The sequence below is a fragment of the Mustela erminea genome, chromosome 2 (genome assembly GCF_009829155.1).
Source record: "Mustela erminea isolate mMusErm1 chromosome 2, mMusErm1.Pri, whole genome shotgun sequence".
Taxonomy (NCBI): domain Eukaryota; kingdom Metazoa; phylum Chordata; class Mammalia; order Carnivora; family Mustelidae; genus Mustela; species Mustela erminea.
This window is the reverse complement of record NC_045615.1, coordinates 130,620,331-130,634,224: the sequence shown is the minus strand read 5'-3', so window position 1 is coordinate 130,634,224 and position 13,894 is coordinate 130,620,331. Positions and strand designations below refer to the sequence as shown.

Genomic DNA, 13,894 nt, shown 5'->3' with positions numbered 1-13,894 from the left:
AGTCCCACATCGGGCTCTCTGCTCAGCAGGGAGCCTGCTTCCTCCTCTCTCTCTGCCTGCCTCTCTGCCTACATGTAATCTCTCTCTGTCAAATAAATAAATAAAATCTTTAAAAAAAAAAAATCTTTACCTAAAATGATTAGTCTTAAATGAAGATTTACACAAATTGATTGTGAATCCTCTGATAGTAACTAATAGTTTGTGTTGTAATGGACATGAGTTTTTAAAAATATATGTCTTCTAATTTGTAAATATCAGGAGTTGAGTATTTTTTTCTTTTTATGTACTTTTACAGATGGTAGTAAAAACTTTTATGGATATGGATCAGGACTCAGAAGATGAAAAACAGCAGTATCTCCCACTAGCCTTGCATCTTGCATCTGAATTTTTCCTCAGGAATCCCAATAAAGATGTGCGTCTCCTTGTAGCATGTTGTTTGGCTGACATTTTTCGAATCTATGCCCCAGAAGCTCCATATACTTCCCATGATAAACTTAAGGTAAATAAAATCTTTACAGAAGTAGTTTACTTTTATACTTTATACTCTAGCTTACCTTTAAGAATTAGCTTTTATTATTACTCACCTGTCATCATCATAAGATTATATCTTAAGTTGTAAAACAGATGAATTATTCAGTTAAAATTCATTGCATATCCACAAAAATGACCGGTATCTTTATTGAGGCATTGAAAGATGTAGATCGGAACTAACCCCTGTCTGCTCTGTGTAACCTTCATGGTAACCCATCACAAAGCCCAGGTGATTGAATTGAAGGGATAAATAGTAGGTTAGTGACACTTTATAAAACAATAGTGTAACAGAATTTATGTATTCAGATGATTATTTCACCTCCACAGTACATGCAAAATTATATTGTGCTTATCTCAGAGGTTTCTGCCTTTGTTTAAAATGTTTGAGGAACTCTTTTAAATTGATCTCTTTGAGCTAACTTCATATTCTTAATAATTTTTTTCCCGGCAAATTTTAGTATTTTGAACTGCCTTCTTTTCAATTGTCCTAAAGTCATTTTTTTGCATGTTGATTCTATTTTGGGTTAAAACTTCTTAAGGAAAAAAAAAAGCTTTTAAAGCTTACTAAGAAATGGCATACTATTGTTATGAAAAGCACAACCCTTGAACCAGTCTATTATTATTTTTGTTCCACACAAGTTTGTGGTCACACATCAGATTCAGACTTCTGAAAATTACTATTTTCATGTAGGAAATAGTAATGGAAAGACTCTTGTCCAGGTCCTTAAAATGAAGATAATTGTTTGCCATGATGCAAGATGAAGATAATGAGTAAAGTGGACATTCTGTAGTAGAAGAAAGGGCAACAAGATAGAGAATTTATGGTTCTCCAAGAATGAGAAAGACTAAAAAGTTATGCCAGTAATAATTTTTATTATCATTTTTAAAAGATATAATTTGCTTTGTTCTCATTATTTGGAGTAATGGACTAAGCCACTCCCAAGTCATTTGGCTAAGGAGAATTTTCTTTTATTGTATTTAATGGAGAATATGTATACAGACTATTATTAGTGTATTATGAAAGAATGATAAGTATTTGTATCTAAATTAATTTTATCATTTTTTTTTAACAGGACATATTTTTGTTTATTACCAGACAGTTAAAAGGTTTGGAGGATACAAAGAGCCCACAGTTCAATAGATACTTTTATTTATTAGAGGTAAAAATAAAATTTAATAAATATCACACTATTCATGTAATAGAAAATTCCTTACAGTAACTTTATAATGTATGATGAATTTTTTGTTTTATACAAATCCCACTTAATAAAATGTCTTTTTTAAGATAAAGTACATTCCACTGAAAAACCTATTACTTGAAACTCTATTTTCATCTTTCTGTTTTTATTTCTAATCTGAAGAGGAATTAAGTTGAATTAATTTTCACTTGCTTATATTTAGTATATATATATATATACTAATCTCTAACAATTTAGTATTTTTCCACTAGAGTAAGTTAATGCCAACAGATACATCTTTTTAAAGGTCACAGTATATGATAACTTTTAACAGCTTTAATTTTATATAATTCTGTAAGCTTTAATAGAGATTCGTAATTCTATAAATTGTAGTATTGAATTTGCTTTAGTGTAGCTATTCTGTGCAAGTGTAAATATTTATTTATTTATTTATTTATTTATTTATTTAAGAACTTAGCTTGGGTTAAATCATACAACATCTGCTTCGAATTGGAAGATTGCAATGAAATTTTTATTCAGCTTTTTAGGACTCTCTTCTCAGTGATCAAGTAAGTTATTTTTTAAGCATTACTGTTTGTCTCTTTCCTTGCTGTGCATTTTGAAGTATTGTGTACTTTGCCTGTGACTGTGATCTTTTAGATTTATAATGAAATGTTTCCCTTAGAAGACTTGGCATGAAGAGGAAAATAACCAAACCTGTTGTCTGAAAGCTGTTTTTACTTTTATACCACTATTTTAGTTTAGGTATCAGTTATATTGGTTGACTCATAAATGTGATGTATGTGATAAATGTAATGAAATATTAAATTATGAAGTGGAAATTATAAGTATTGTAAATAGCATTAGTGAGTGCTGAAAATCAGTACCTCAGTGGTTAAGCACACTGACTTCTCATTTTCAAGCAAGGAAAAAACCTTAAGCATTGCTCCTTCTTTAGAGAAATAGGGAAATTAATGCATAGGGGAAGGGAGTGTGGTGGCTTGCCCAAGGACAAATCACTGAATAGGAGAGCCTAAACTCTGATTTCAGTTCAGTGTTTTGTTTTGTTTTATTTTGTTTTCTGTTTGTTTGTTTGTTTGGGGGTTTTTTGTGTTTGTTTGGGTTTTTTTTTGGTATAGTAAACCCAGCATTATCATGAGATACGTTCTACAGCACTGCACTATATGCAAACATAATATATCTCATAAATTTTAAATTTTCTAGTAACCATGTTAAGAAAGGTTAAAAAGAAACAAATTAGATTTATTTCAATAATATACTTTATTCTACAGTATCCAAAAGCATTAATTTTTTTTTTAAGGTTTATTTATTTTAAAGAGAGAGAGCATGGGCAAACATATGTGAGCAGGGAGAAGGACAGAGGGGGAGAGAGACTCTTAAGCAGACTCCCCACTGAGCTTGGAGCCTGACATGGGGTTCAATCTTATGACCCTGAGATCATGACCTGAGCTAAAATCAGGAGTCCAACAATTAACTGACTGAGCCACCCAGGCACCCACAAAAGCATTATTATTTCAACTTGTGGCTCTGTCCCTACTACATGTTTTCATTGGCCATGTGGCTATTGGCTAATGGCTTCCATATTAGATAGCACACTTCTAGAGTTTTCTGTAGATTTTTTTTTATGGATACTATGCTATCATGCTTTCTGTTTCCCTAGAGTGGTAGGAATAGAATTTAACCTGGCATATATAGGAAAGAACTAGACTGAACTGGTGTAGAAATGGAAGCTTATAAAGAGACTGCATGAGAAAAAGCTTCCTTTGGCAACTAAATGAAGGCATGAAAAAAAGGATAAACTGTATAAACTTTACCTTTTGTGTTAGTTAGCTTTTGCTGCATGACAAAACAACCCCAAACTTGCTGGCTTAAAATAGACCCCATTGTATTTAACTCCTAATTCTGTTTGGCAGTTCTTCTTGTCTGGGCTGGGCTCACTCCTCTATTTGCAGTCTGTTGACAGGACATCTGGCAGTTGGCTGAGGTAATAGGACAACTAGGTCATGTGTCTCTCTCTCTCACACTGTCATCATCCAGCTGGCTAGCCCAGGCCTCTTCAAATGCTGACTGGGTTTCAAAAATAGCAAGAAAGAGCATGCTTTACCTCACAAGCACTTTTTAAACCTCTGCTTACTTCATGTTTACTTATGTTTCATTGGCCAAGGAAGGTACGTAGTCAAACCCAGATTCAGAGGTTTTTTAGATAGACTCCATATCTTCGTGGAGGAACAGAATTTTAAAGCCATCTGAATATAGAGATAGAACAATTTGTGGCCATTTTTTGTATCCTGTCACATTTTTGCAACTTTTTCTTTTAAAATTAATATTGCCAACAAAATTCTAAAACGCTTGAAATTGTCATCATTCTGCCCCCTTGTTTACCTTTACTGTCAACTTAGTCCACTTCCCACTCTGCCATTGTACTTTCCTCTCACAGTTACTTGTACATATGCACACCTTTCTTTGATCCATTAATATTTTTATTTCCTGAACCTAAAGATGTAAGTTTGTTGTTGACCTAATTAATTAATTCATAGTGAGCTAGGAGTAAATAAAAGACTTGGCTTTTGGGAGCGCAACGTGGCTCAGTCGGTTGAGTGGCCAGCTCCTGATTTTGGCTTAGGTCATGATCTTGGGATCCAGGAATTGAGCCATGTGTTCCCTGCTCAACAGGGAGTCTGCTTAAAGATTCTCTCCCTCTCCTGCCCCTTCCCCTGATCGCGCTGTCCTGGTCTCTCTCTCTCAGACAACTCTCTCAAACAAATAAATTTTAAAAGACTTGCCTTTTGAAAGAGGAACTCATTATTTTGTATTTACTGACACATTTACCATTTGTCTGGTGTTCTTCATTTCTTTCTGTCAATGCAGATTTCTATGTGGTATTGTTTTTCTTCAGTCTGAAGGACTTCTTTAATATTTCTATAATTCTGATCTGGTGCTGATAGATTTCTTTTGGTTTTGTATGTCTGAAAATGTCTTTATTTCACTTTCATTTTTGAAAGTTATTTTCATGGTAAAAATTATACATTGATAGGCTATTTTCTTTTTCTTCGTTTGTTTGTTTTTTCTCTTTTAGTACTTTTAAAGATGTTGCTCCATTTTCTGGTTTTCATTGTTTCTAGTGAAAAGTTTTGTCATTTTTAATCTTTGTTCCTCCGTCATAATGTATCTTTTTTCTCTACCTACTTCTAAGATTTTCTCTTCATTACTGGTTTTAAACAATTTGATTATGATGTACCATGGTGGAGTTTTCTCTTTCTTGTGCCTGGGGCTCGTTGAGCTCGGATATGTGGGTTTACCATTCTGATTACAAGATACCCTGTGAATTGTGAGATTTTCCAGTTTGGTTGGAACATGTTCTATTCTAAGACCTTTGTAAATTCCAAGGATTATTCCCTCTGCTCCTTTCAGGTGGTGCCTTTCCCAGACTCCAGACATTTCTTCACATACATGTACTGATGAGTAAGCAAGCACTTGAAGACTCAGGGATACCTTTACAGACCTGCTTTCTGAATAGGTCTCCCCCTCTGATATTCTGCCCTGCAAACTCTAGTCTTTCCAGACTTAGAAAAACCACTAAGCTCTGTCAGTATCTTCCCTTCCCTTACTGCAGCCTGGAAAATGTTTTCCTCTCTCAGCAACATGTGCATGATGTGCAGTGTCTGAAAACTGTCATTTCATGTATTTTGTTCAGTCTTTTAGTTAGTTTGAGGTAGGAGGTTAAGTCCTACACAATTATTGAATCTTGACTAGAACCAGTGGAAATCATTTTAAGCTGTTTTGTTTCTCTTCACTCTAATTCTTTCCTTTCTGTAAGTATATTTGGGTCTGAGAGTTAAAATACTCTCTTCAGTTTTTTTGCATCAATCTGAATATTTCTATATTTTCACCCTTGCACACACTCCCCCTGACACTATATAGTTGATCCTTCATGATCTTGGCCTTTAGTAAACAGGATATTTGAAAGTGGGTATGCTATAGTGGTATCTTTCTAAAAGTTGGAGGAAACTGTATCTAATGAGAGAATTTTTCCACCAGCTTCAGAAATTTTCATCTTTCATTTTACCATCAAGTGTTCAACAGGTCTCTTATACATTATTTCAGGTTAATTTTTTAAAAAGTAAGAGAGGGGCGCCTGGGTGGCTCAGTGGGTTGGGCCTCTGCCTTCGGCTCAGGTCATGGTCTCAGCATGCTGGGATCGAGCCCCACGTCGGGCTCTCTGCTCAGCAGAGAGCCTGCTTCCCCTCTCTCTCTGCCTGCCTCTCTGCCTATTTGTGATCTCTCTCTCTCAAATAAATAAAATCTTTAAAAAATAATAATAAAAAAGTTAAAAAGTAAGAGATACATAAATGATGTTAGAATTTTGCCTTGGTTTAAACTTTTCTATATCCCTGTATCTGTAGTATCACTAAATTGTATCATTTCTCTTGATTTATCTCTACATATATATCTGATAAATGTGAAAATGGATATTTCAAGTCTTTAGTTAAGATGTGGTCAGAGAGAAGCCTAGATGTTCTACTCGTTTTTAGCAGTTTTATAGCCAGTCTTCTTAGGTTAAGTACTGGATCAGTGGTAGAGACGTATTTATTGAGGAGGCCTACAGTTGATACTTCACTGGCATGGCTAGAAAGTAGGACTAAAGCTGATTCTAGGCTTTATACCTTGTTGACTTCTCATTTTGTTTGAAATTCTTTGTGAGATACCTAAATGACATTTTCAGAAACTTCTAGTCATAAATTCTGTTAAAAAATTTATATCAGACTTTTGATTTTCAGTATTGGTAAACTAAAATCTCTAGTGACAAAGATATTATAGCTAAAATTACTTGTATTGGCTAAGGTTCTTTTGGTGTTTATAGTTTCATTTTGGAAAGCGTATTAATATGTAAAAGGATAAAAAACTGTCTGTTATCATTATCGTGTACTTTTTTTTGTTTTCTTAATTTAAATGTTATCACCTTTTAAAATCTGGGGACATATAAGCAGGATGTCCTTTCTTTGAAGTTGATGTTTTTGTTTGGTTATTTAACCCACTCTTTGACTCCTAATTGTGTGATGACTTAATTCATTTTAAAAGTCTTTGATTTTGTAAACTACTTTACAACAATACCTTAAGCTGTTGTTCTAGTTAGCAGAGCGAGAACGTAAATAGAACAGTCAAAATTTCTTTGCCATTAATTAGTATGCTTTCTTCAAGTAACAATTCCTTTATCTGAGATCGTTGTTTTAAACTGGGAAGTGTAATTTTCAAGCCTGATTTTTTTTTTTTCCTTTAAGCAATAGCCACAATAAGAAGGTACAAATGCACATGCTAGACTTGATGAGTTCTATCATCATGGAAGGTGATGGAGTTACTCAAGAATTATTGGACTCCATTCTTATTAACCTCATTCCTGCACATAAGGTCTGTATAATATGAAGATATTAAGGGCTATGTTTAAAGATAGTACTACACATATAAAACATAATTGTTTTCCACCGTTTGCAATTTCACATAATTATTCCCACTCTCATTTTCTAGCCCCAATAAAATAGTGTAACACACATCAGTCTTAGAGCTATTGTTTTTAGGAGATTTATTGATTAACATATATTATAGAAGATTTTCATTCAGTAAAGTGCTTCCTGTTTTCAGGAACACAAAAATCTTTCACATTCACTTACCTGTAATGTGGGAATTAGAAAGTACTGTCTTGGTTAGGTGTTTGTTTTTTGTTTTGGGTTTTTTGTTTGTTTGTTTGTTGTAGGATTTTTTGCGAAGGAAAATGTAGTTCCTTCTTTGTAACACAGATGTGGGACATAGGAATTGTATTAATTCTCAGAATCCATTTTTCTTGGGCATTTTCAGAAAAAGATTTGTGCAGAAGCAGGAACTGTACGGTTTAATGTTAAGGGGAAAGAGATGATTCATAGCTGTATATTTCTCCCTGTTTGGTTTTAATGTTTTTCTCTGTTACTTCTTCCTAAGGACCTGAAGGACTTAGCTTTCCACAAGCTCCACCACAGGGCTGGATTCAGTTATACCGTATTTTTGATATTCTTCTAATGGTTCAGTGACCTATTATCAGATGTTAGATAACAGTGTATCTAATAATGCACTTATCTAATGCAATTAATTAGAAGTTTTTCTTCTGCTTCCAAATATTATTTGCATTTTATTAATTCAAATGAATCCTTAATTTGCCAAAATTTTAAGAGTAATGGTGGGGGGACATGTCAGGCAAAATAAGAGGGGAAAAACGGAGGAATAGCATATTTGGTGTTTATATTCTAGTTAGTATTTTTATGATTAGGAAATATATATACTGTTTTAGGAAATAGAAAGGTTACCTTAATTTTGAACTAATTTCTTACCCTTTTTCAGTGGAATAAAATCTTAGAGCAAGGGTCAAGAAGCTATGTCTTGTAGAACAAATCTAGTTTATTACCCATTTATATGAATAGTTTTTTTTGAATACAGCCATCCTCATTCATTTTCATTTTGTTTGTGGCTGTTTCATACTCAATAGCAGAATTGTGTAGTTGTAGCAGTAACTGTATGACTCAAAAAGCATAATATTTCCATCTGGCTCTTTGCATAAAAATGTTGCTGATTACTCACCTAGAGTATAGGGTTTCCCAGCCTCTTTTTTGGAAGAGATGCAAGATGATGGTGAATGAATCTGTTTAGTCCAAAACTTCAAAGTATAGAGATGCTGATAGGTACTCTTTAAAATAAGAAATCCATTTCCAAATATGTTTTTAAAAATTGAATATGTCTTTTCTGTGGCCTTTCTCAGACCCTTTAATTTGTTATAGTGCACTGGTAATCTTGAGGGGCAAACACAGTAATCCGTGTTTCAAAACTATCTTAATTGACCAAGTGTTTTTCTTGGAACACTTTCCAGGTGTACTGTTTCTTAGATCACACATTGATAAGACAATGAAGTACTTAGGGTGGTGGGTTACGTGGGGGTTGGGAGGGTGGGAGGTTGGTGTATTTATTTAGAATACAGGGGTATAATTGGCGGGTCAGATTGGTTAACAAACCTGAAAAGCCTTAGGTCCATTTTCAGTTTAATAAAACTAAACAAAAAAAAGAGTTCGACTTTGGCTGTCTAATATATTTTAGGTTTTTATTTACAGTGCTGTTTGCAACTTCTGCATTTAAGACCACTTGACTAGAGAATATTAGGTAAAACCTTGAATGGGGTTCAGTGATATTTTTTGCTTTATAGTTTGGCAATTTGAAGATTATAGTGTTATCATGGTTCTTTCTCATAAACTCACAAATTCATTTGTAACTTTGCATATTTTTATTGTGTTTCAGAACTTAAATAAACAGTCCTTTGACCTTGCAAAAGTCTTACTGAAAAGGACAGTCCAAACTATTGAGGCATGCATTGCCAATGTATGTATTTCTGTTTATATTTATTCCATAATTGTGTAATTCTTAATCCATTGTATTAATTAATGAGACCTTTCACATATAGTCTCGTGTAGCCTATAAACGGTTTCATCTATTTAAAACAAATACATAAAAGAACTGATATATCCAGATGTGACCAAATCCAATATAACTGTGTAAGCTTTGACATTATTTTTAAATGGCATAAGAGTATATCTTATAAAAACTTGTCCACAACTCCCACCCCTCTTTTGCTGCCTTTATATTTAAATTTTTATCTCCTGAGTATGCTGATCTCTTTCACTTTCTCCTTCCTTCTTTACCTTTATTTTTCTAGGTCATTCCTCTGAACTCTTTTGTTTCTTTCTTAAATAGCTGTTGTATATTAATAAAAATACTTTCTTCTTTATTGAAGTTTTTTTAACTTAAAAAAATCAATAAATGACAAAAAATTTTTAATTCTTACTAATATAGCAGTTCATTCCATTGTTTGCACATTTGCTCACATTCATGTCTATTTTTTCACATACTCTGTGTAAAATTTTGAATTGTCTGTATTTATATGATTTTTCTCTATTTTGAAATTACCTCTTTTTAATATAAATGACTATAAATATTTCTTTGAATTGACATATATCCATAATTTATCTAACCGTTCCTTATTATTTTGCATTTAGATTATTTCAGTGTTTTCCTTTAATAGCTATTTTCTTCAGTATAACATTTATCTGTTGAATTATTTTCCACATATAAAAACCCAGGTGAGAGTATATTAATGGTATGAATTATTAGTATTATTTATATTACTAAACTCATATTTAAACATGGTAAAAGAAAAGTTTCTTTTCACAAAAGAATATATAGTGGAAAGTGTCTCTCTTCAACTCTGGATACCCTAATCTCGGTTCTCAGAAATAACCATTACAATAGACTTTAGTATATCCTTCCAGAATTAGTGTTCTATGCGTGGTCATTTTTGTATGTGTGTATTTTTTAAAACTATTTTTTTATTTTTCCAAGGTGTGCATAGTAAGTGTAATATTTTCGAATTTTTAACATGTGTTGGTTTTCAAAGGAAATATATTGTTTGATGATACTACCAAATATACAGGCTACATCAGTTATGTGCAGCTGCCTCTAGCATTTTTAAATTTAATATTTTTTTTCCTACATGTGTATGTGTATTGTCAGGGGACGTTAGGCATCTTTTAATTTGTGCTTTTGATATTCTCTTTGTTTCTTTCTAGCATTCTTTTAAATTATCAGTTAGCTTTGGTATCATCACTTTTTTTCTCTTGATACTCTTAGTCAAAATCTTTTTGACTTTGGGCATTTAAAAAAATAAGAATTCAGCCCCCACCTTTAAGTATTCTTTATTACTAAACTCATGGCAAAATTAGTCAGACTTGAGTAACAAAAAGATTGAGACTTTAAAATTTTTCTATTATAAGGAAATTTATCTATGAAATTTTTTATAGTGAATTACATAAACTATCAAAGTTGTTTTTTTATGGAAGATTCCTAGAAATACCATCTTAATTTGAAAAAAAGCTAACAACTGAATTCTTTTTCCCTATTACATTCATAATTAGATATTTAGAGGTTTATTCTGTTTTAGTGACTATTCTATCATATATTAGTAACTGAAATATGTTTCATCTCCTTCAGTTGTATATGTAATGCCTAATTATATCTTTTTTAGACAGGTTTATTAAAAAAAGTCTGTCCAAGTTTTTAAGTGAAATAGATATTTTATTTTTGTTTAATATTTCCTTTAGTTTTTCAATCAAGTCCTGGTGCTGGGAAGATCATCAGTAAGTGATTTGTCAGAACATGTATTTGATCTGATTCAGGAACTTTTTGCAATAGATCCTCATTTGTTATTATCTGTCATGCCGCAGCTTGAATTCAAACTAAAGGTAGGACTGACTATAAGTTTTAAGTTTTTTAAGCTTTAAGAGAAAAATTTATATGTAACTGTAAAAGATATAAATATTGTTTTTCTCTTATAAAAGAATAAAATGGGAGTTTAGTTTATCTTCTTACAGTTAGTTAAGGTATACATTTTTAATGATTTCAGTAAAACAGTCTCATCTAGGTGTAATAGAGTTACATGGGAAAATTATAACTCTCTTAGTTGTTAAAATCTGATTAACAGAGTGACACAATAATAGATTTGAAAAATGGTATTATCCCTTGTAATACATATTATTATTAAATAGTATTTATTATTAGGTAGAAACATTTTCAAACATCAAAACATTTCAAACTGACTGCTCAAAGGATCTTGATTATAACTACATGAACCTTCCATAGTATAGATCAAGGACAAAACTTTTACTGTATGACTTGGGACATATCTTATTTTTTATAGCCAAGTAAACAAGGGATTCATAACTCCTCAAAGAATTCGAAAAACTTTTGACACTTGATCCCCTGTTCCAGTTGAACTATGTGAGATAACAGCTTACATTTGCTCAATATTTTCAACTTTGTGAAAGGTTTTTTATATCTAATATCTTATTTGATCCTTAAACTGTGGTATAGTTAGGACCAACATTATAGTTTTGAGTTTTGAGATGAAAAATTTAAGTTGAAATAATTTTGCCTAGTTGCACAGTTAAAACGGACTTGTTAGAACTCCAGTTTTCAGACTCTTTCAGTATGTATACATGATGGTTAAGAATTGTCCATGTTGGGGGCGCCTGCATGACTCACTTGGTGTTAAGCATTCTGCTCAGGTTATGATCTCAGGGCTGTGAGATAAAGCCCCATTGGGCTATGCACTTAGTGGGGAGTCTGCTTCTCACCCTCTCTACCACCCTACCCCACTCAAAAGCGCTGGACATGGAGCCTGTTTAAGATTCTCTCTCCCCACTTCCTCTTCTCCCCCTCCAAAAAAATAAAGAATTGTCCATATTGTCTTTATTATAAATATTTATCACTTATAGTATAAAAGGACATTGTACCAAGCTTCTAAGAAAATCTATTACTTGAAAAATATTAAATGGAGAACAAGGTTTAGTGTCACTTTTTAATATTGAGTTTATTTTAACAGCCTAAAGATGTTTCCATACCAAATTATTTCTAGGTATAAGACATTAAAATATTTTCTGTCAATAGAGTGTGAATATGAAAAGTCACACCTCTTCAGTCTTTAAATAAGATGGCCATGATAGATGGGGGATGGAATTAAGAACTAGATTTCTAGGTTTCTGTGTGTGGACTGAGACACCACCTCAGAGACACCAAATGGTTTTTGCACCAAAATCAGTTTACCATCACTATAATCATATTCCAACCTCACTCAAGGAATGTATTTTAAATTTTTATAAGGTAGGAGGGCAAGTTGTTGCTCAGTTTCAGTAGTTAAAAATATAAATATAAAATGTCACATCGTTTGAAATAATCACTAAGTCACTGAAGTAGTCACAAACAAGTAGGATAAAACTTCCACTTAATTTAGTTTTTGACGTTTAGGCAGTAGACTGATTTTTCTTCAAAAAAAAAAAAAAAAGTCATGTTGGTTAGTTGATTGGATTTACTAAAAGGTCCTGATCTGCATTGTGGTCACATTGCTTGAGAAAAATTTTGTCAAATAAAACAGTTTTTTTAATTACAAATATTAAAGCTTGATACCATTTTCATTTTTACCTCTTTGATAAGGGTGCCTGTTTTACCCACAAAACTGCTTTTCCTGAAAGATAAACTATTCATAACAAAGACCATATCCCATGTTCTTTATTTTTTTAACCTGCTTTTTCCATGAGTTTTTTTTTATTGGATATCTGGTATTACTGTAGACACACATTGTATATGAATGGTTGAGAAAATTAGCAATTGCTTTTTGTTGCTGCCTTTATTTTCCTAGTCAATATGTGATTTTTAAAGTTTCACATTTCACATGGTTTCAGAATAACTTAATTTATAGTAAGATGTGACATCACTAGTGAAACTGAAACAATTCATAGCATATATTGATTCAGGATAAGAAAATTGGAGGTCTTTATAAAAAAAAAATTTCAAACTAAGTTTTGATTTTTTTATAATGTTCTGTTTTGCTGACCTTTTAGATCTTCTTAATATTCTTGTTATTCTATTAAAATGAGTTTTCCTGGGGTGCCTGGGTGGCTCAGCTGTTAAGCGTCTGCCTTTGGCTCAGGTCATGATCCCAGGGTTCTTGAATCGAGTGCCATGTCTGGCTCCCACCGTGTCTTGGTCCCTGTTCCAGGGGAGCCTGCTTCTCCCTCTCCCACCCTACCCCACCCTTCCCCCCCTTGCTTGTGTTCCTTCTCTCTCTGTCTCCCTCTGTCAAATAAGTAAATAAAATCTTTAAAAAAAATGAAAGTGAGTTTTCCTGAATCATGACATCTTCAGTGTTATATTCTCCAGTAACTTAGGGGATCTCCGTTTTGATTTTGTTTGGGTTTGTTTTTTTTTTTTTTTAAGATTTTATGTGTTTATTTGAGATAGAGCAAGAGTGAGGGAGCCAGAGCAAAAGCTGGGGGAGGACAGAGAGAGAGAGAAGGGGAGCGGGGAGCCTGATATGGGGCTGGATCCCAGGAACCTGAGACCATGACCCGAGCCAAAGGCAGAATCCTGGTTGACTGAGCTACCCCAGTGTCCTTAGGGGATCCTTGATTAAAATTTCATATATCAAAACCTTAATTGGTAGGAGTTTATGTTGGAGTTCAAATGGCAGAAAGATTTCTTATAAGAAAACTTAGTAGGATGGGGGCCTCCTGGGTGGCTTAGCCTGTTAAGCACTCTTGATC

The 13,894-nt window shown here is 33.0% G+C and overlaps 1 protein-coding gene across 3 annotated transcripts in view; it reads left to right on the top strand.

The window, feature by feature from the left end:
- Positions 1-13,894, top strand: part of PDS5A (PDS5 cohesin associated factor A) — a 141,801-nt gene that overhangs the window by 53,319 nt on the left and 74,588 nt on the right. For all 3 annotated transcript variants that reach the window (XM_032334124.1, XM_032334125.1, XM_032334126.1), the window contains exons 3-8: positions 296-499; positions 1,605-1,691; positions 2,181-2,278; positions 7,010-7,136; positions 9,042-9,122; positions 10,898-11,038. In XM_032334124.1, the coding sequence (XP_032190015.1) occupies positions 296-499; positions 1,605-1,691; positions 2,181-2,278; positions 7,010-7,136; positions 9,042-9,122; positions 10,898-11,038 (738 nt within the window). The remainder of the gene's footprint in view (positions 1-295; positions 500-1,604; positions 1,692-2,180; positions 2,279-7,009; positions 7,137-9,041; positions 9,123-10,897; positions 11,039-13,894) is intronic.